The 21,918-nt window shown below is 46.1% G+C and overlaps 1 protein-coding gene across 2 annotated transcripts in view; it reads left to right on the forward strand.

Annotated features, from left to right (window-relative positions):
• Positions 1 to 21,918, forward strand: part of HBEGF (heparin binding EGF like growth factor) — a 239,164-nt gene that overhangs the window by 58,533 nt on the left and 158,713 nt on the right. For both annotated transcript variants that reach the window (XM_073649496.1, XM_073649497.1), the window contains exon 3: positions 12,726 to 12,891. In XM_073649496.1, coding sequence (XP_073505597.1) covers positions 12,726 to 12,891 — 166 coding nt within the window. The remainder of the gene's footprint in view (positions 1 to 12,725; positions 12,892 to 21,918) is intronic.

A 21,918-nucleotide genomic window follows, 5' to 3' on the forward strand; every position in this document is an offset into this window, starting at 1 on the left:
ATATATAGACAAGGATGGGGGGAGCATATATACAAGGATGACGGGAGGGCATCATATATACAAGGATGAGGGGAGGGCATCATATATACAAGGATTGGGGGAGCATCTATATAAGGATTGGGGCAACATATATACAAGGATGGGGGGGCAACATATACAAGGATGGGGGGGTAGCATATATACAAGGATGAAGGGAGGGCAGCATATATACAAGGATGGGGGGAGGGCAGCATATATACAAGGATGGGGGGAGAGCAGCATTTATACAAGGATTGGGGGAGCATATATACAAGGATGGGGGGAGGGAAGCATATATACAAGGATAAGGGGAGGGCAGCATATATATAAGGATTGGGGCAGGATATATAGAAGGATTGGGGCAACATATATACAAGGTTGGGGGAGGTCAGCATATATACAAGGATGGGGGGAGGGCAGCATATATACAAGGATGGGGGGAGGGCAGCATATACAAGGATTGGGGCAGCATATATACAAGGATAGGAGGAGAGCAGCATATATACAAGGATTGGGGCAGCATATATACAAGGATGGGGGCAGCATATATACAAGAATGGGGGGAGGGCAGCATATATACAAGGATGGGGGGAAGGCAGCATATATACAACGATGGGGGAGGGCAGCATATATACAAAGATTAATGGTTTGCTCAGTGCGCAAAATATGACTATGTTAAATAGTAAGATAATAACTTCAGCATTCTCAAAGGAAGCTGGATCCGGGCCCCACACAAACCTTCACACTGTATAATTGCTTGCATACAGTATAATGGACCCCCACATATTATAATGGCCCCACATAGCCTTCCATATAGTATAATGTGACCCCGATAACACTCCATATAGTATAATGCACTCTACATGGTACTCCATAGAATATAATGTTCTCCCCATGGTCCTCCATACAATATAATGCACCCCCTATGGTTCTGCATGCAATATGATGAGCACCCCATGGTCCGTCATACAGTATAATGCACCCCATGGTCCTCCACACAATATAATGTGCCCACCATGATCCTCCATACTGTATAATGCACCCCCATGGTCCCCCATACAGTATAATACACCTCCATGGTCCCCCACACAATATAATTCACCCCCCATGATCCTCCATACAGTATAATGCACTCCCATGGTCCTCCATACTGTATAATGCACCCCCATGATCCTCCACTCAATATAATGCGCCCATCATGATCCTCCATACAGTGTAATGCACTCCATGGTCCTCCATATAATATAATGCACCCCCACACACAGTATGATACCCCCATGGTGAATTACTCCACATGCACAGTATAATGACCCTACTGTACCCCACCTCAATTCCCAAGGCAAAGTATGGTGACCCCAACATTGTATAATCCCCCAACTGTGAACCCCCCATTCAGCTCTCCATGCATTATAATGGACTTACATACAGTATAATAGACCGCACTAGCCCTCCAAACAGTAAAATGGCCCCTATACATTGTGAAGGACCCCACACAAACCTTCACACTGTATAATTGCTTGCATACAGTATAATGGACCCCCACATATTATAATGGCCCCACATAGCCTTCCATTTAGTATAATGCGCCCCTCATAACACGCCATACAGTATAATGCACTCCACATGGTCCTCCATAGAATATAATGTTCTCCCCATGGTTGTCCATAAAATATAGTGCACTCCGCATGGTCCTCCATAAAATATAATGCACCCTCCATGGTCCTCCATATAAAAAAATACTCTCCCCATGGTCCTCCCATATAACAAAATGCTTTCCCCATGGTCCTTCATACAATATAATGCACACCCATGGTCCTTCATACAATATAATGGGCCACTCATGATCCTCCATACACTATAATGCACCCCCATGAACCTCCACACAATATAATGTGCCCACCATGATCCTTCATACAGTATAATGCATCCCCATGGTCCTCCACACAATATAATGCACCCCCCATGATCCTCCTTACAGTATAATGCACTCTCTTGGTCCTCCATACAGTATAATGTACCCCCGTGGTCCTCCACACAACATAATGAACCTCCCATGATCCTCCATACAGTATAATGCACCCCCATAGTTTGCCGCACAATGTAATGCGCCCACAACGATCCTCCATGCAGTATAATGCACCCACATGATCCTCCACACAATATAATGTACCCCCCATACTGTATTATAGCCACTGGTCACTGATTTAAAAAAATAAACGCAGTGCTCACCTCTTTTGGTTCCACCAGATGCTCTAGTCTCCTCAGCGGGTGCCCTGTAATGATGTGATCGCGCCCGCTGCTCTGACATAGAGGAAGAATGATGGGGGTGGAAGTGTCTGCTGACTCTCCCTCCCCCATCATCATTGCTTTCACTGGAATCCCCCTGTTGTCCTCAGCATGAGCAATGATGATGGAGGAGGGAGCGGCCGGGTGCTGACAGGCAGAGGCGGGGCACAGTGCAGGGAGGGCCCTGTGTGGTGAGGGCCCTCTGCGCACCCCCCCCTGCTCACGGGCTCCATTGCAATGACGTGGCCTACCGCCATTGGCGGTACGCCAGTGTGCGGAGGAGACGGAGAAATTAATTTCTCCATCTCCTCTGTTGCTGGCATCGGCGGGAATTGCAGTGCACTCGGGTGATATCCGAGTCCAGTGCGATGTTTCACACGCATACATAGGCTTATATGGATGCGTGCGATCCGAATCCAGCATGCAATCGCAGCATGCTGTGATCTTTTTTCAGTCCGATCATGATTCGATCGGAGCTGAGAAAAAAATCGCCACTGAGCACACCGTCATGGGATTAAATTGGTCTGAATGCAATCCGATTTTTTTTATCAGATTGCATTCGTCCGATTTAATTGCAAGTGAGAGCGAGTTTTCAAAGTTACAAAATTCAGACAAAACCCCTGATGAAACCACTTAAATAATGAGGCTGATGGAGACATTTTGGACTCCGTTTGGCATCTGTTCTGGTGGTATTCATCTTTTTAGGTGTGCACAGAACTGTTGTCATCCAGACTTATGCGCAAGAATCATGCCTAAAATAACGTGACATCACTGGAACAGAGACCAGACAAAGTGACTCCATCTGCCCCATTATAGTGAGTAGTTGTCTGAATCGCGTTTTTTGGGATGTACATGGAAACCTTGGCTTAAGCGCTCAGCGGAGATTGCAGGATAAATGTGACCCGAGCCTTATTCTGTTTTTTTGGGAGGCAGAAGGAACATAGACAACAATACAAGAATAGTTAAATACAAGAATAGTTGTTTATTTTTTCATGGTTTTGTTGTGTCGTACAAGTGATAAGATGACTTTATTTTTTGGATCGGTGTGATTACATTGATACCAGATTTGTTTTTGTTTTGCTACTTTCACGCAGTAAAAATGCTTTTTTTTTCTATATTGTGAGAGCTGTAACTTTTTTATTTTTGGCTAACAAAATTGTATGAGGGCTTATTTTTTGTTTGACGAGTTGGATATTGTTTTGGTACCATTTTGGGGCACATAATGTGGTTTGATCGCTTTTTATTCACATTTTTCAGACACAGAAAAACTGGTCGGGGCCGATGCCACAGGATGTCAGCTGTCATGTACGATTGTCACCCATAGGATATTTGGCCATAGGGTGGCACTACTCACTTATTGATGAGTGAATGAGACCCCTTAAATGCTGTTTTAATGCATATAGGCGGCTGTTAGGGGGTAAATGCACCATTACAAAAATCATATTTTTACATTTTAAAAATTACAAAAAGGAAAATGGGCCGATGCGAAAGTTTGGGCACCCTTGGAGATTTTTGTGCTCTGATAACTTTGACCAAGGTTTCAGATCTTAATTAGGCTGTTAGGGTTTTGCTTGTTCACTATCATCATTAGGAAAGGCAGGGTGATGCAAATTGGTTCTTCTAAGCAGCTGCCTAGCACTCTGAAAAATGAAAATGGTGGAGGCCCACAAAGCAGGAGAAGTCTATAAGATAGCAAAGTGTTTTCAAGTTGCACTTTCTTCAGTCTGAAATGTAATTAAGAATTGTCAGTTACAGGATCAGTGGAGGTCAAGATAAGGTCCCCACAGGGATCTGACAACCCCTCCACAGAGATCTGACAACCCCTCCACAGGGATCTGACAGCCCCTCCACAGGGATCTGACAACCCCTCCACAGGGATCTGACAACCCCTCCACAGGGATCTGACAACCCCTCCACAGGGATCTGACAACCCCTCTACAGGGAGCCAGCGCTATAGCAATGCTCTGATCCTCTGCCTCACTGAAGCAGCATTGACTCCCTGTGGAGGGGTTGTCAGATCCATGTGGAGGGGTTGTCAGATCAATGTGGAGGGGTTGTCAGATCCCTGTGGAGGGGTTGTCAGTGCTGTTGCAGTGAGGCAGAGAGGATCACAGCATTGTTATAACACTGGCTCCCTTTTCAATGTAAGCACGTACCGCACACGGACGGCTCACGGATTGTATAATGACGCCTTCCGTGTGCTGTATGAGTTTTTCACGAACCTTTAGACTTGTATTGGCCTTTTTCATTAGTGTGATTGGAAAAAATGGACCTTTCTCTGTGAGTTTTGTATGGACACATGGTCTGTGATAAAACACGGACATGTGAATAGCACCATAGAGTATATGGGTACGTGTTGTATTATTGGTGAATGAGGCCTTAGGCTGATGGAAGTTCTCGGCCTTGCTGAATGCAAGGACTGACATAGTATAGTCTGAAGGTGGCCATGAGCATATTGCATATTTGTACCATTACCAACACCGGAGAATCCTCACAGCACACAGTGCGTGCAATGTGAGGAGTCACTAGTCTGCAGTCACACAGAGTGACACATAGAATGCCTGCAGACTTATTTTTTTTAACTGGAGAACCCCTTTATTAGCTTGAGAAGGATCTGGCATGTCCATTGTTGGGGTACACTCACACTGGCGTACAGCATCCTATGATTCCCTCGTGCGAGAGAATGAGATGCTATGTGCAAATGACCATCGACTCAAACTCTGCTGCCAGCATGATCCGAGTGTCATTTTACTGTGATCTGATTCTCTCACATTCGAGAATTGGATCACAGGTGCGGAGAAGATGGAGAACTTAATTTCTCCATCTCCTCCTCCTCAGTATCTGCGATAATCGCACTGCACTCTGATGTCATCCAAGTGCAGTCTGATGTTTTGTACGCATCCATACACTTATATATTCATGCACTGGGGGATTCATAAGTCAGCAGTCACACAGATTGACACACAGAGTGACTGCAGACTTATCGATTTGGACAACCCCTTTAAGACACAACACCACTGCGATGCACCTGTCTGGAGACTGGAACACTGACACTGGCAGACGTCAGGATGTTTTTTGTGGGCAGAGAGCCCGCACCCTGCTCTCCCCCCTTGTAACACTGCAGCCACTCCCATAGTAATCTGTAGTGGTACGCAGCTCCATTCAGCGTGTTTACCTCCATCAGTGATTGGTGGGCGTGCGGAGTGTCAGAGCCCCACTCATAGAGTGAACCTATCCTGTGGAAAGGTCATTAGCATGTCATTACTGGACAAACCCTTTATTTTTTCTTTATGTGGTTATAACATTAAAGGGGATGTCTGCTCTAAAACTACAAGTCTGTAGGCACTCTGTGTCAGGCTGTGTGTCACTCTGTGTCAGGCTGTGTGTCACTCTGTGTCACGCTGTGTGTCACTCTGTGTCAGGCTGTGTGTCACTCTGTCACGCTGTGTGTCACTCTGTGTCAGGCTGTGTGTCACTCTGTGTCACGCTGTGTGTCACTCTGTGTCAGGCTGTGTGTCACTCTGTGTCACGCTGTGTGTCACTCTGTGTCAGGCTGTGTGTCACTCTGTGTCACGCTGTGTGTCACTCTGTGTCAGGCTGTGTGTCACTCTGTGTCAGGCTGTGTGTCACTCTGTGTCACGCTGTGTGTCACTCTGTGTCAGGCTGTGTGTCACTCTGTGTCACGCTGTGTGTCACTCTGTGTCAGGCTGTGTGTCACTCTGTGTCAGGCTGTGTGTCACTCTGTGTCAGGCTATGTGTCACTCTGTGTCACGCTGTGTGTCACTCTGTGTCAGGCTGTGTGTCACTCTGTGTCACGCTGTGTGTCACTCTGTGTCAGGCTGTGTGTCACTCTGTGTCACGCTGTGTGTCACTCTGTGTCAGGCTGTGTGTCACTCTGTGTCACACTGTGTGTCTGCAGACTTGTGAATCCTCACATCTAGTGCAGTACACACTGATTTTTCTCCATTGTCGGCAGTGAGAATGAGTGGTCATGTGACCACAAGTATGAAATATGCAGACTCCACATTCTGACTAGATGTGCGCGGCCTCGGTCAGTACACCTCCAGAGATTCCTGGAAGCGCACAGTGTGCCTGTAGACTCATATTGTGTGCCATATATAGTTTTGAAGTGACTTTGAGGGGCCTTTATGACAGAAAATACCCAAAAATGACACCATTCTAAAAACTGCACCCCTCAAGGTGCTCAAAACCACATTCAAGAAGTTTATTAACCCTTCAGATGCTTCACAGGAATTTTTGGAATGTGGAAGAAAAAAAATGAACGTTTAACTTTTTTCACAAAAATTTTACTTTAGACCCACATTTTTTCATTTTCGCAGGGATAACAGGAAAAAATGGACCCCAAACTTTGTTGTGCAATTTCTCCTGAGTATGCCCATATGTGGGGGAAAACCACTGTTTGGGCGCACTGCAGGGTTCGGAAGGGAAGGAGTGCCATTTGACTTTTTAAATGTAAAATTTGCTTGAATAATTAGCGGACGCCATGTTGTGTTTGTGGAGCCCCTGATGTGCCTAAACAGTGGAAACCCCCCACAAGTGACACCATTTTGGAAACTACACCCCTCAAGGATTTTATCAAGGGGTATAGTGAACATTTTGAACCCAGAGTTACGACAGAATTTGATAACATTAGGTCATCATCTATAATATAAGGCGGGATGCGTTTCTCTGTCTGAAGCCTCAATAGACTGCGCATGCGTGACGCGCAGTCTGGCTCCAGAGAGAAGCAGGCATCCAGCCGTTACAGGTAAGAGGAGGTGTATGGCGCCGGAGATCGCGCGGTATGCGTAGACACTGAACGCATACTGCGATCTCCGGTGCCATACTTACATACTTACCTGACCGGGAGGAGCGTTGCCGTGGCGCCTCTCTTCGCTGGAGACCGGGGGCGGAGTGAAGGCGTCGGACCGGCGCGTGCGCATTGCGCTATACGGCGCCATTTTACTGAAGACACACTCCTCCCCCGGGCTCCGGCAGAGAGGACGCAGCAGCGCTGGAGTACAGAGAAGAAAGGTGAGTATAACTGTTTATTTTTTTTGTATGTGTGTACAGTGTGAAAGGGATGACGGGGCCACACATAACAGGATTGTGGGGTGAGGGGACCATGCATATATTAGGATTGGGGGGTGAGGGGTACCACACATACCAGGATTGGGGGGTGAGGGGTACCATGCATACCAGGATTGGGGGGTGAGGGGTACCACGCATACCAGGATTGGGGGGTGAGGGGTGCCACACATACCAGGATTTGGGCGGTGAGGGGTGCCACGCATACCAGGATTGGGGATTGGGCGGTGAGGGGTGCCACGCATACCAGGATTGGGGGGTGAGGGGTGCCACGCATACCAGGTTTGGGGGGTGAGGGGTACCATGCATACCAGGATTGGGGGGTGAGGGGTACCACGCATACCAGGATTGGGGGGTGAGGGGTGCCACGCATACCAGGATTGGGAGGTGAGGGGGTAACATGCATACCAGGATTGGGGGGTGAGGGGTAACACGCATACCAGGATTGGGGGGTGAGGGGACCATGCATACCAGGATTGGGGGGTGAGGGGACCATGCATACCAGGATTGAGGGTGAGGGGTGCCACGCATACTGGGATTGGGGATGAGGGGTGCCACGCATACCGGGATTGGGGATGAGGGGTGCCACGCATACCGGGATTGGGGATGAGGGGTGCCACGCATACCGGGATTGGGGATGAGGGGTGCCACGCATACCGGGATTGGGGATGAGGGGTGCCACGCATACAAGGATTGGGGATGAGGGGTTCCACGCATGCCAGGATTGGGAATGAGGGGTGCCACGCATGCCGGGATTGGGGATGAGGGGTGCCACGCATGCCGGGATTGTGGATGAGGGGTGGCACGCATGCTGGGATTGGGGATGAGGGGTGGCACACATGCCGGGATTGGGGATGAGGGGTGCCACACATACTGGGATTGGGGATGAGGGATGGAGTGCCATGCATACCGGGATGAGGGATGGGGTACCATGCATACCAGGATGAGGGATACCATACACACCAGGATAGTGATGAGGGGTGCCATACATACCAGGATAGGCATGAGGGGTGCCACGCATACTGGGATGAGGGGTGCCAAGCTTAACGGGATGAGGGGTGAGGGGTGACACGCATACTGGGATTGGGGGTGAGGAGTGCCACGCATACTGGGATTGGGGGTGAGGGGTGCCACGCTTACCGGGATTGGGGCTGAAGGGTGCCACGCATACCGGGATTGGGGGTGAGGGGTGCCACGCATACCGGGATTGGGGATGAGGGGTGCCAGGCATACTGGGATTGGGGATGAGGAGTATCATGCATACCGGGGATGAGGGGTGCCACGCATACCGGGATTGGGAATGAGGGATGGGGTGCCATACATACCAGGATGAGGGATACCTTACACACCAGGATAGGGATGAAGGATGGGGTACCATGCATACCAGGATGAGGGATACCATACACACCAGGATAAGGATGAGGGGTGCCACGCATACCGGGATTGGGGGTGAGGGGTGCCACGCATACCGGGATGACGGGTGCCACGCATACCAGGATTGGGGGTGAGGGGTGCCACGCATACCGGGATTGGGAGTGAGGGATAGGGTGCCATGCATACCAGGATGAGGGATACCATACACACCAGGATAGGGATGAGGGGTGCCACGTATACCAGGATTGGGGGTGAGGGGTGCCACGCATACCAGGATTGGGGGTGAGGGGTGCCACGCATACCAGGATTGGGGGTGAGGGGTGCCACGCATACCAGGATTGGGGGTGAGGGGTACCACGCATACCAGGATTGGATGGTGAGGACAGGATGTGGGCAGCACAAATACAAGGAGGGGGGCAGCACATGCCAGCATGGGAGACCATATACCAATAAAAATGCTCGCCACCCGGGTGTAGAACGGGTTCAATAGCTAGTATTGAATATGTTGTCATTAGTCTTGAGCGCAAGTGCTCGCTACTTGAGTTTGTATCGGGTACTCAGGTATGCATGTCACTTGAGCACCCGCAATACTTGGTGCATACCCGAGCACCCGATGCAAACTCAAGTGCGAGCACTTGCGCTCAACACTAGTTACCATATTTTGAAAAAATCCCAACCCTAACCCTATAACAACCCTAACCCGAGAGTATATTTTTTACGCTGTTCCTAGTGCGGTACAGATGATTAGACGACCTTATTCTTTGGGTCGGTGCGATTACAGCGATACCAGATTCATATAGGGATTTTGTGTTTGGCAGCTGTCACACACTAAAAGAGGGTTTTTTTTTGCAAAGACTAGTTTTTGCAATCATTTTTCCATATTTCGGCCGACAGTCATGTCAGGGCTTGTTTTTTGCAGGATGACTTGATTTTGGGAAAATTACATTTTTTGATTGCTTAGTATTCCGATTTTTGGGAGGCAAAAAGGAATTGTGTTTTTTTTGTTTTTTTTATTCTGTTCCGCGTGTGGTAAAATTGATAAGGTAGCTTTATTCGGATCAGTACGTTTACAGCAGTACCACATTCATATCGTTTTTTTATTTGGCGCTTTTACACAATAAAAACTATTTCATAGAAAAAATATTTTTTTTGCATCGCTTTATTCAGAGAGCTGTAACTTTTTTATTTTTTTGGCTGATGGAGCTGTATGGCAACTTGTTTTCTGCGGGACAAGATGACGTTTTCAGCGGTACCATTAAGAATTTACATTCGTCTTTTTGATCGCGTTTTATTCCATTTTTTGTTTGGCGGTATGATAAAGCATTGTTTTTTACTTCGTTTTTTATTTTTTACTGTCACTAAAGGGGATAACTAGTGGGACAGTTTTATAGGTCAGGTCGTTCCTGATGCCACAATACCAAATATGTGTACTTTTATTGTTTTTTTTTCATAATATTTATGGGTACAGTATATTTATTTTTTTGGATTATTTTTTCATTTTTTTGGATTATTTTTTTTACATTTTTTTTTATTTTTACACTTTGTCCAACTATGGGGCTTACATTTTTTGCAGGCTGATCGCTTGCATAGCATAGAGATGCAGCAGCACTCTATGCTGTGCACACTGTCAGCCTTTCACAGGCACAAGTTACTTTGATCGTGCCCTGCGCATGATCAAAGTAACTTCCTGATGCCTGGTGACCCGGATGTCGTCATGATGACATAGAGTCGCCATAGCAATGATTGGGACCCCGTCCTCACAGTGCAGGGTCCCGATCCAAGGTAATAGGGGTACGCTTAACTCCCCATGCTCCTGGAATGCTGCCATCGACTTTGATCGCAGCATTTCGGGGGTTAATGTGTCGGGAGCATTGCGGGACCGCTCCTGGCACATAGTACCAGGTGTCAGCTGTGAGAATCAGCTGACACCTGGCGGCGATCGCCCTGCAGCAGCTTCTGTGCAGGCGTGATCACATTGTGCATAATAGTACATACCTGGTCCAATAGGCCAAGGGCACAGGGACGTACTATTACTGACAATGACAGTCCGGCCACTGAGGTTTTTTTCTGTCTTTGTGCTTGGAGACAAGGAAGTCTCCAGTCTGGAGCTCCAGTGGGAGCTGAAGTTTGTTGTATCCGGTCTACTTCCGAGAGCATCCGAGTGAGCTAATCTACCACAGTGGCCATCATGCAAGAGTCATCAGAAGTAAACCTCTCCTGCATACTCGCCATAAAATTCAGCATCAAAAGTATGCAAAACAACATCTAAACAAGCTGGATACATTTTGGAAACCAGCCCTGTGGACCGATGAGGTTAAAATAGAACTCCTTTGCCACAATGATCAAAGATATGTGTGGAGAAAAAAGGGCACAGAAAATTCAGGATAAGAACATTTGCCAGCCATTAAGTATGGGGGTAGATCAATCATGCTTTGGGGTTGTGTTGCAGCCAATGGCTCGGGTAACATTTCAAGGGTAGAGGAAAAAATTGATTCGCTGAAATTGCAACAAGTTCTAGATGCAAGCATAACACCATCTGTAAAAAATCTAAAGTTGACAAGAGGATGGCTTCTACAAATGGATAATGATTAGTGTTGAGCGAGTATGTTCTATCAACTCTTTCGCCGAGTATGCTCGGGCCGAGCTCCGAGTAATTACAGCTGCTCGGTGATATGTATGAATCGCTCCCTTGTGCATGATTTGCAACTGTTTCACAGTTTTAGTACATGTAAGGAATGTCTATTTCTTACACATTCCTCACATGTAATAAAGCTGTCAAACAGTTGCAAATCATGCACACGGGAGCGATTCAAACACATCACCGAGCAGCTGTAAATACTCGGAGCTCGGCCCGAGTGTACTCGGAACAGAACATACTCGCTCAACCCTAACAATGATCCTAAACACACGTCAAAATCCACAATAGACTACTTCAAAATGTGCAACTGAAGCTTTTACAATGGCCCTCACAGTCCCCTGATCTGAACATCATTGAAAATCTTTCTAGATCTCAAAATAGCAGTGCATGCAAGACGACCCAGGAATCTCACAGAACTGGAATCCTTTTCCAAGGAAGAATAGATGAAAATCCCTCAAACAAGAATTGAAAGACTCTTGTCTGGCTACAAAAAGCATTTACAAGCTGTGATACGTTCAGATTGGGGTGCTATTCGGTACTAACCATGCAGGGTGCCCAAACTTTTTCATCGGCCCATTTTCCTTTTTGTAATTTTTAAAATGTAAAAAATTACAATATTTTTTTTTTGCCTAAAATACAAAGGAAATGTGTCATCTTTAACGTTAGCCCTTTTAAAGATCATTTCATCTTCAACTTGTTTAACTGTTCACAATAACAGTAATCTTTACCAGGGGTGCCAAACTATTACATGCGTCTGTACATATGGTTACTGCTACCTACCTCCAGTCCACTTCTGAAGTCATGAAAACGAGGAGGATGCATTCCGTGCGCTAGCCGGTCATCTCCCGGCTGCTCACAGCGGAAGTACCCGCACAGGCAGCGCCGCTCCCCGGTCCTCACTAACACAGTTCGCTGATTGGTCGCGGCTGCGTGTAACTACCAATCGGATCAATATTGAATATAGCAGTAGGTAGTAGTTCGTATAATATATAACATTTATTAGAAAATTCTACAAAGCCCTCATGCTAGACCAACATGAAATGACCACCACAAATGAACACATAAACTAACCCAAAAACACGAACAGCCCTCAGGCTGATAAGCCATAGATGATACAAAGGACAATACGTATAAGTGACCAGTAAAAATATTCTGGTATGGTGTGATATCTTCCAGATTCACATAGTACACCAATGTTACAACATGTAACTTGAGAGAGTACGCCATCTATTGTGTAAGGGGGGCTGTTGACATTACAGTGTATTTTGATATGTGTATATATATATATATATATATATTTTTATTTTTTATTTTTTTTTAGCTGTGTATTCTTCAAAGCCCAAAGATATGCAAGGAGTAGAGAAAATTCGCAATGGAAGAAAGAAAGGCAAAGGACGAAAGAGGGATCCATGTCTAAGGAAATACAAAGACTTTTGTATTCATGGAACTTGTCGTTTTCTTAAAGTAACAAAGGAACCCTATTGTGTGTATGTACTGATTTTAATATTTTAATGCACTTTTAATTTAATGCACAACTTTTAATGTAAACATCAGAACTAACCTTTTAGTGATTTTCAGTGTTTTTCAGTTAACTTCAAATATTTCAAGCAGAATTAAAGCTTAAACAGGTTTACCATTGAAAATACTATGTAATTCATATTATACAGTACTAATTATCCCAAGCTGCGCTCAGGCATCAGGAAAGTGAGACCCTACTAATGGCTCTAGGTCTGGCTGGCAATATAAGAAATAAAGTGAGAAGTTGGAGAACCCTCCTCCTTTCTATACTATAACAAACAGAATAAGTTCAGTTAATTAAAATTGATATATTTTTTGCCGCAAATATGTTTTATTTTTGTTTGGCTGTCAGCACCTATTTTGGGATATCACAATTAGTGCACTTGGTGGATGAAAAAGATAGATTTACGGTTTATAAACTTACTGATAAAAATATGGCCATCATACACTTTGAGGTAGTAGGATCGAGCTCACTTATGGATAAGTCTTTGTCCAGATACTCCACACTTGGAATATTTCAAAAAGAGTGGGACCTTCTTAGGGAGATTTTAGGGGTGGAAGGACTTTCACAACGATTTGGGAGAATATTATGAATGACAAACTGAATAAATTGAAAGAGTTTGTAAACTAGAGGAAATGTGGAATTTTCAAACGTAAGTCAGATTCAGCAACACACAGCAATGAAAAATGTTCACTCTTTCTAAAAGGAATAATGCATACCAGAATCAGCAAGGTTTCAAGCTATGCAGTTAAAACAGGCACCAAGTAAACAAGATATGGATAAAAAACTGACACTTGAAAGACATGTTCTCAATACTTTAACTCTTTTCTGACATATGACGTACAGGTACATCATGATCAAGATGGTGTTCACGCAAATTGACATACAGGTAAATGATGGAGCAATCACCGACTGGAGCTCCTGCTGTAACAGCCAGAACTGGTGGCAGCACCACTGCTGGCTGTGTAACCTTCTAAATGCCGCAGTCAATAGCGATTACGGCACTAAGAGTGCTAGCCAACAGTGGGCTCAACCCATCAGCTTTCACGCAATATGAACTCTGGGAGCCACTGGTAGCCATGGCATTCAGAGGTCAAACAATGACCTATGAGTCTGCCAGGTATGGTGGCTTCTTAGGGTCTGCTATAAGCAAGTTCTAAAAGGCGTTCTGCATGTGTGAAATGCATTGCAATGGATGTGTATTTCAATGCTTTAGGTCATTGATTAGCAAATAAAAGTTGAAGTCCTGTAGAGGGACGAAGTTAAAAAAATAAATAAATAATGGGGGAAAAAAAATCACAAAAAAATGCCAATAAATAAACATTTTTATGCAAAAAAACATGACCTCATGTATAAAACTGTCCCACTGCTTAACCCTTGCAGTGAACACCATAAAAAATAGACGGCAATCAAATGTAAAAAACATTGCAATCAAAAATGTTATGTATCCCAAAATGGTACCAATAAAAACATATCCTGCAAAAAACAAGCCCTCACATAACTGTCTGCAGAAAGACTTAAAAATTATAGTGAAGCAAAATCATATATTTCTCTTAAAAAGCGTTTTTTATTGTGATAGGCCCGATTCACATGTTCAGTATTCGGTCAGTATTTTATCTCATTATTTGTAAGCCAAAACCAGGTAAGAAACAATCAGAGGATTGTATAATAGAAACAAAAAAATTAAAAATATTTCTTTACTTGGTATAATTAAGAAGTTTCCGGTGTTAGAATACGCCCTTTGTCATAGAGATATCACCAGAGACCCATCAGAATCGAATTAAAAACCATTGCAAACCAATCAGAATGTAGATAACACAATTCATATTATATACATCAAAAATCATTATGTACAAGTGTATTACATCAATTTTATATTATCAATATAAATACATTGTGTCATCACAAACATTCAAGTCATCAGGCTGTTTGATATTCATTTTAATGATCCAGAACATATCCATTAAAAACACCCTTTTCTTCCAGTCTCTGCCTCTTTCAGGACATATAGTCTATGGTTTTGAATGAGTAATAAGTCCTTCTATACTACCTTCATGTACATCTATGAAATGTTTAGTCACTCCAGAATGCCCATATTGTAGAGGTTAGAGTCTGACTGATTAATTGAGTCTGTAGACAGGAGTCTTTTATACAGGTGACTATGTAAGACAGCTGTCTTTAATACAGGTAACGAGTTGATTAGGAGCGTCTAACTGGTCTGTAGGAGCCAGAACTCACAATGGTTTGTAGGGGATCAAATACTTATTTCTCATTGCAAAATTTTTAAAAAATTACCGTATTTTTCGGACTATAAGACGCACCGGACTATAAGACGCACCTAAGTTTTAGAGGAGGAAAATAATAAAAAAAAAATTTAAGCAAAAAATGTCATGATGCACTTTTAAGGGGGAGGGGGGTCTTCTGCTGACACTGGTATAGGGGTAATGTCCCCCAATTCTGTCAATATCCCCCATCCTGGTTTATATGCCCCCCCCCCTTCCTTTTATATGTGGTCCCCATCCTGATATGCCTGGCATCCCTCCATCCTGGTATGCATGGGACCCCTCCATCCTGGTATGCATGGCACCCCTCATCCTTATCCTGGTATGCCTGGGACCCCTCATCCTTATCCTGGTATGCATGGCACCCCTCATCCCTGTCCTGGTATGCATAGCACCCCTCATCCCTATCCTGGTATGCATGGCACCCCTAATCCCCAACCTGGTATGCATGGCACCCCTCATCCCTATCCTGGGTATGCATGGCACCCCTCATCCCTGTCCTGGTATGCATGGCACCCCTCATCCCTATCCTGGTGTGCATGGCACCCCTCATCCCTGTCCTGGTATGTATGGCACCCCTCATCCCTGTCCTGGTATGCATGGCACCCCTCATCCCTGTCCTGGTATGCATGGCACCCCTCATCCCCGTCCTGGTATGCATGGCACCCCTAATTCCTATCCTGGTATGCATGGTCCCCCTAATCCCTATCCTGGTATGTGTGGTCCCCCTAATCCCCATCATGCTGCACATAAAAAAAAATAAACACTCCTGCTCACCTTGCTTCTTTCCTCCAGCGCTGCATCCTGTCTGCCTGCACTGATCTCTCCATGTGAGCCGCGCATGACGTCACTGCCATGAGCGGCTCACAAGGAGAGATCAGCTGCCGGAAGTCACTGCTCTCCACGCCGGGACTGTGTGCGCGGGGAGCAGTGACTTCACTCTCCTTCATACCCGGCACACAGCATAGCCACACTGCGGCTCCTGCTGCTGCCGGCTATCGCGTGTGCCAGCTTATTAAAGGGCATGAATATTCACCCCCTCCCCAGACCCATGGGTGTGGAGAGAGGTTGAATATTCATGCCCTTTAACAGCAGGCACAGGCGATTCCGGCAGCAGCAGGAGCCGCAGCGCGGCTACACTGTGTGCCACTATTAACCCCTTTACGACATAGGGCGTATTAGTACGTATCTGTGCCCTGGGACTTATGGACCAGATACATATTTATACGCCCTAGCGATTTCGCCTGCACACAGGCTGTGCGGGCGCGATCGCCGCCGGGTGTCAGCTGATTGTTACAGCTGACACCCGGTACTATGTGCAGGGAGCGGTCCCGCACCGCTCCCGGCACATTAACCCCCGCAATGCTGCAATCGAAGTCGATCGCAGCATTGCGGTGGCAAGGGGAGATGATCGCCGATACTCACCTCCTCTTCCGGCCTCCAGCGCTGTCTGCCTTGGCTTCCAGGATGTTGCCATGACGACCCGATGTCGTCATGACAACATCCGACTCACCAGAAAGCAGGAAGATTTTTTGGACATGCGCAGTGCATCTCCAAACTATCTTCTCCCTGTCCAGCGCTGACAGCCTGCATGGCACAGGGATGGTGCTGCATTCCTGTGCCATGCAGGCGATCAGAGAAAAAAAAAGTGAAAGTCCCATAGTGGGACAAAGTAAAAAAGTGTAAAAAGTGTCATAAAGTGAAAAAAATATATATATATTTTTTAAAATATTTAAAAAAAAATAAATAAATAAATCCACCAAAAATAAATGTAACATACCTGGCGGCGTCCTTGCATAGTGGTCCATCTCCCACTGTGAAAGAGCGCGCACTTGATCTCCAGTCCAGTCTGCTAGCCTGGCTTCCCTCCATGCTGTCTGCTTGCCTCTGTTTCTGCTGCTTAAGGGCGGCGCCCGATCACTTCCTGTTTCTTGTACCTGCTGCAGACACACCCCTGATGCGTCCTCAGCCTATTGCTGTCTGTCACCTGGTATTTAACCCAGCTCCTTCCAAGAAACCCGGCCTGAGCATTGTGTTCTGTCAGTTGGCTTCTGTCGCTGTCGTGCCAGGTCCTTTCCTGTTCCCTGCCTTCGGTATCAGTTCCCGTGTCTGAACTGTGTCCTGTCTGTACTATCTTCTAGCCTGTTGTCTTCTGCCTATCCTGGAGGCTGTATTTCCAGGCCTGTGTTAACACGCTCCTAGCCTGTTCTTTCCGCCTTCTAGGGGCCGCATACCTAGACCCGTTCCTGTATCTTGCCTGTTCCTGTCTGAACACCCTCCTAGCCTGTTCGTTCCGCCTTCTAGGGGCCGCATACCTAGACCCGCTCCTGTATCTTGCTGCTGTGTCTGTTCTTGCCTGAATACTCTCCTAGCCTGTTTCCTGTTTTTCTCTATGTCCGTACCTTCCCTTTTCCTGCAGAATCTGATCCCGTACCTATCTCCTACTCGTTGTCTCTGTACTCCCGTTTGTGAGTTTAGAGTCCACTCGCTACTTCATTGCAAGTATCCTGTGTGTTCCTGGTTCTGCCTTTCCCTTCCAGTCTGTTCCGTGTCAACAGAGCCCTGTCTCCTCTGCTCTGCCTTGCTTACCGCTCCGGCGGTTCTTGCCCGCTCTGCCCTGTCCACCGCATCTGCGGTTTCGCTTTGCTCAGTCCTGTTCACCGCGTCTGCGGTTTCGCTTTGCTCAGTCCTGTCCACCGCGTCTGCGGTTTCGCTTTGCTCAGCCCTGTCCACCGCGTCTGCGGTTTCGCTTTGCTCAGCCCTGTCCACCGCGTCTGCGGTTTCGCTTTGCTCAGCCCTGTCCACCGCGTTTGCGGTTTCGCTTTGCTCAACCCTGTCCACCGCGTCTGCGGTTTCGCTTTGCTCAGCCCTGTCCACCGCGTCTGCGGTTTCGCTTTGCTCAGCCCTGTCCACCGCGTCTGCGGTTTCGCTTTGCTCAGCCCTGTCCACCGCGTCTGCGGTTTCGCTTTGCTCAGCCCTGTCCACCGCGTCTGCGGTTTCGCTTTGCTCTGCCCTGTCCACCGCGTCTGCGGTTTCGCTTTGCTCTGCCCTGTCCACCGCGTCTGCGGTTTCGCTTTGCTCTGCCCTGTCCACCGCGTCTGCGGTTTCGCTTTGCTCAGCCCTGTCCACCGCGTCTGCGGTTTCGCTTTGCTCAGCCCTGTCCACCGCATCTGCGGTTTCGCTTTGCTCAGCCCTGTCCACCGCGTCTGTGGTTTCGCTTTGCTCAGCCCTGTCTACCGTGTCTGCGGTTCTGCTCTGCTCAGCCTTGTCTACCGCGTCTGCGGTTCCGCTCTGCTCAGCCTTGTCTACCGTGTCTGCGGTTCTGCTCTGTTCAGCCTTGTCTACCGCACCTGCGGTTTCGCTTTACTCTGTTTGTTTACCGCATCTGCGGCTCTGAATTTGTCTCCCAGTCTGTACTGGACCATACCCAGCCTGCGCTCTAGTCTGCCTGTTCCTGTATTCCCCGGTGTGGGTCAACAGCCGTGTCTGGAGTCTGACCTGGAGTAGACCCTGGTCCCTCTGCTCGGTTCCTCCCTGGTGCACTGGCGTCGTATGCCGTCGTGCGACCTTGGTCGGATCGGGCAGATACTTAGTTACTCCCCTCCAGGCACTCTCCGGTTCATGGCACAGTGGAATCACTACATACCCACGCACACGCCACTCAGCCCGGGCGTGTGCATTACAATAAAAATATAATGTACCGATCAATAAATATTACTATAAAAAAAACAAAAACAATAAAAGTACAGATATTTGGTATCGCCGCGTTCGGAACGACCTGACCTATAAAACTGTCCCAGTAGTTAACCCCTTTAGTGAACACGGTAAAAAAAAAAAAAAAAGACGAAGCAAAAAACAATGCTTTATCACCATACTGCCAAACAAAAAATGGAATAACACGCGATCAAGAAGACGAATATAAATAAAAATGGTACCGCTGAAAACGTCATCTCGTCCCGCAAAAAACAGGCCGCCATACAGCTCCATCAGCCGAAAAATAAAAAAGTTGTAGCTCTCAGAATAAAGCGATGCTAAAAAATATTTTTTTCTATAAAATTGCTTTTATTATGTAAAAGTGCAAAACATAGAAAAACGATATAAATGTGGTACCGCTGTAAACGTACTGACCCAAAGAATAAAGCTACCTTATCAATTTTACCACAAGCGGAACGGCATAAAAAAAACCCAAAAAAACAATTCCTGAATTGTTGGTTTTTGTTTATTCTGCCTCCCAAAAATCGGAATAGAAAGTGATCAAAAAACGTCACGTGCCTGAAAATGGCACCAATAACAACGTCAACTCATCCCGCAAAAAACAAGCCGTCACATGACTCTGTCTGCCAAAATCTGGAAAAATTATAGCTCTCAAAATATGGCAATGCAAAAACTAGATTTTACAAAAAATGCGTCTTAGTGTGTGACAGCTGTCAATCATAAAAACCCCATATGATTCTGGTATCACTGTAATCGCACCGACCCGAAGAATAAAGTCATCTAATCACTTATACCGCACGAGGAACGGCGTAAAAAGTAAACTCTCGGGTTAGGGTTGGGCTAGGGTTAGGGCTAGGGATAGGGCTGGGCTTGGGGTTAGGGTTGTGATCGGGTTGGGATTTTTTTCAAAAGTAAGAAAAAAAGATGACGATATGGCGACTAGTGTTTTTTTTTCCACTTTTTCATTTTTACGAATCAATTTGTGAAGCACCTGGGGGTTCCAAGTGCTCACTATGCATCTAGATAGATGCCTTGGGTGATCTAGTTTCCAAAATGGGGTCATTTGTGGGGGAGCTCCAATGTTTAGGCACACAGGGGCTCTCCAAACGCGAAATGGTTCCAATTTGTTAGCGGACACCATGTTGCGTTTGGAGCGCCCCTTTGTGCCTAAACATTGGAGCTCCCCCACAAGTGACCCTATTTTGGAAACTAGACCCCACAAGGCACCTATCTAAATGCATAGTGAGCACTTGGAACCCCCAGGTGCTTCACAAATTGATTCGTAAAAATGAAAAAGTGTTTTTTTTTCCACTTTTTCATTTTTATGAATCAATTTGTGAAGCACCTGGGGGTTCCAAGTGCTCACTATGCATCTAGATAGGTGCCTTGGGGGGTCTAGTTTCCAAAATGGGTTCACTTGTGGGGGAGCTCCAATGTTTAGGCACACAGGGGCTCTCCAAACTCGACATGGTGTCCGCTAACAATTTGAGCCGATTTTCCATTCAATTTGCTAGCGGACACCATGTTGCGTTTGGAGAGCCCCTGTGTGCGCAAACATTGGAGCTCCCCCACAAGTGACCCCATTTTGGAAACTAGACCCCCCAAGGCACCTATCTAGATGCATAGTGAGCACTTGGAACCCCCAGGTGCTTCACAAATTGATTTGTAAAAATGAAAAAGTGAAAAAAAACAACACTTTTTCATTTTTATGAATCAATTTGACACCCGGCGGCGATCGCGCCCGCACAGCCTGTGTGCGCGCGCGATCGCGATGACGTACTAATACGGGTCTGGCTCTTAAGTCCCAGGGCACAGACACGTATTAGTACGTCTAATGTTGTTAAGGGGTTAAGGGCATAAAAATTAAAATTTTGAAAATTGCAAAATTTTCACCAAATTTCCGTTTTTTTCACAAATAAACGCAAGTGATATCGAAGAAATTTTACCACAATCATGAAGTACAATATGTCACGAAAAAATAATCTCAGAATCAGGGGGATCCGTTGAAGCGTTCCAGAGTAATTACCTCATAAAGTAACAGCTGTCAGAATTGTAAAAATTGGCCTGGTCATTAACGTGCAAACCACCCTCGGGGTAAAGGGTTTAAGGAGCATGAATATTCAGTGATCCCCATGGGGAGCAGTGAATATTCATTTTCTTTAGCAGTGGGGACAGGGTAGGCTGCAGCGGGCGGCTGCTGCCTCCTGTGTCCCGCTCCTCCACCGCTACCGCTCCCCCCACACCCCACATATATATACCCCCCCCCCCAAAATTCGGACTATAAGACATACCCCCCATTTTCCTCCAAAATTTTGGAGGAAAAAGGTGCGTCTTGTAGTCCGAAAAATACAGTATCTAATTTATACAATGTGATTTTCTTGATTTTTTGGGGGGATATTCTATCTCTCAATGTTAAAATTAACCTACCCTTAAAATTATAGACTGTTCATGTCTTTGTCTGTGGGCAAACTTACCAAAACAGCAAGGGATCAAATACTTATTTCCCCCCACTGTATATATATCTATCAGTTGTGTTCAAAAGTTTACATACCCCGGCAGAATTTTTCCTTTCTGGGCCTTGTTTCAGAGAATATGAATGATAACAAAAAAACTTTTTCTCTATTCATGGTTATTGGTTGGCTGAAGCCATTTATTGTCAAACTACTGTGTTTTCTCTTTTTAAATCTTAATGACAACCAAAAGCATCCAAATGACCCAATCAAGGGCTCGCTACTTGAGTTTACATCGGGTGCTTGGGTGACATACTCAAGTCCCCGTCCCGCATTTTTCATGGCTGTTATACAGCCAAAAAAAACATGCGAGGATTGCTTGCCACACCCTTTTTTGGGTGTCTAAAAACCGTGAAACATGCGGGACGGGGGCTCGAGCATGTCACTTGAGCTCCCGTGATACATGGTGCATACCCAATGCAAACTCAAGTAGCGAGCACTTGCGCTCAAGACTAATGACAACTTATTCAATATGATGACCTAATGTTA

This window comes from Phyllobates terribilis, unplaced genomic scaffold, assembly GCF_046119375.1.
Source record: "Phyllobates terribilis strain yellow unplaced genomic scaffold, ASM4611937v1 Scaffold_10__3_contigs__length_209671492, whole genome shotgun sequence".
Lineage (NCBI taxonomy): Eukaryota > Metazoa > Chordata > Amphibia > Anura > Dendrobatidae > Phyllobates > Phyllobates terribilis.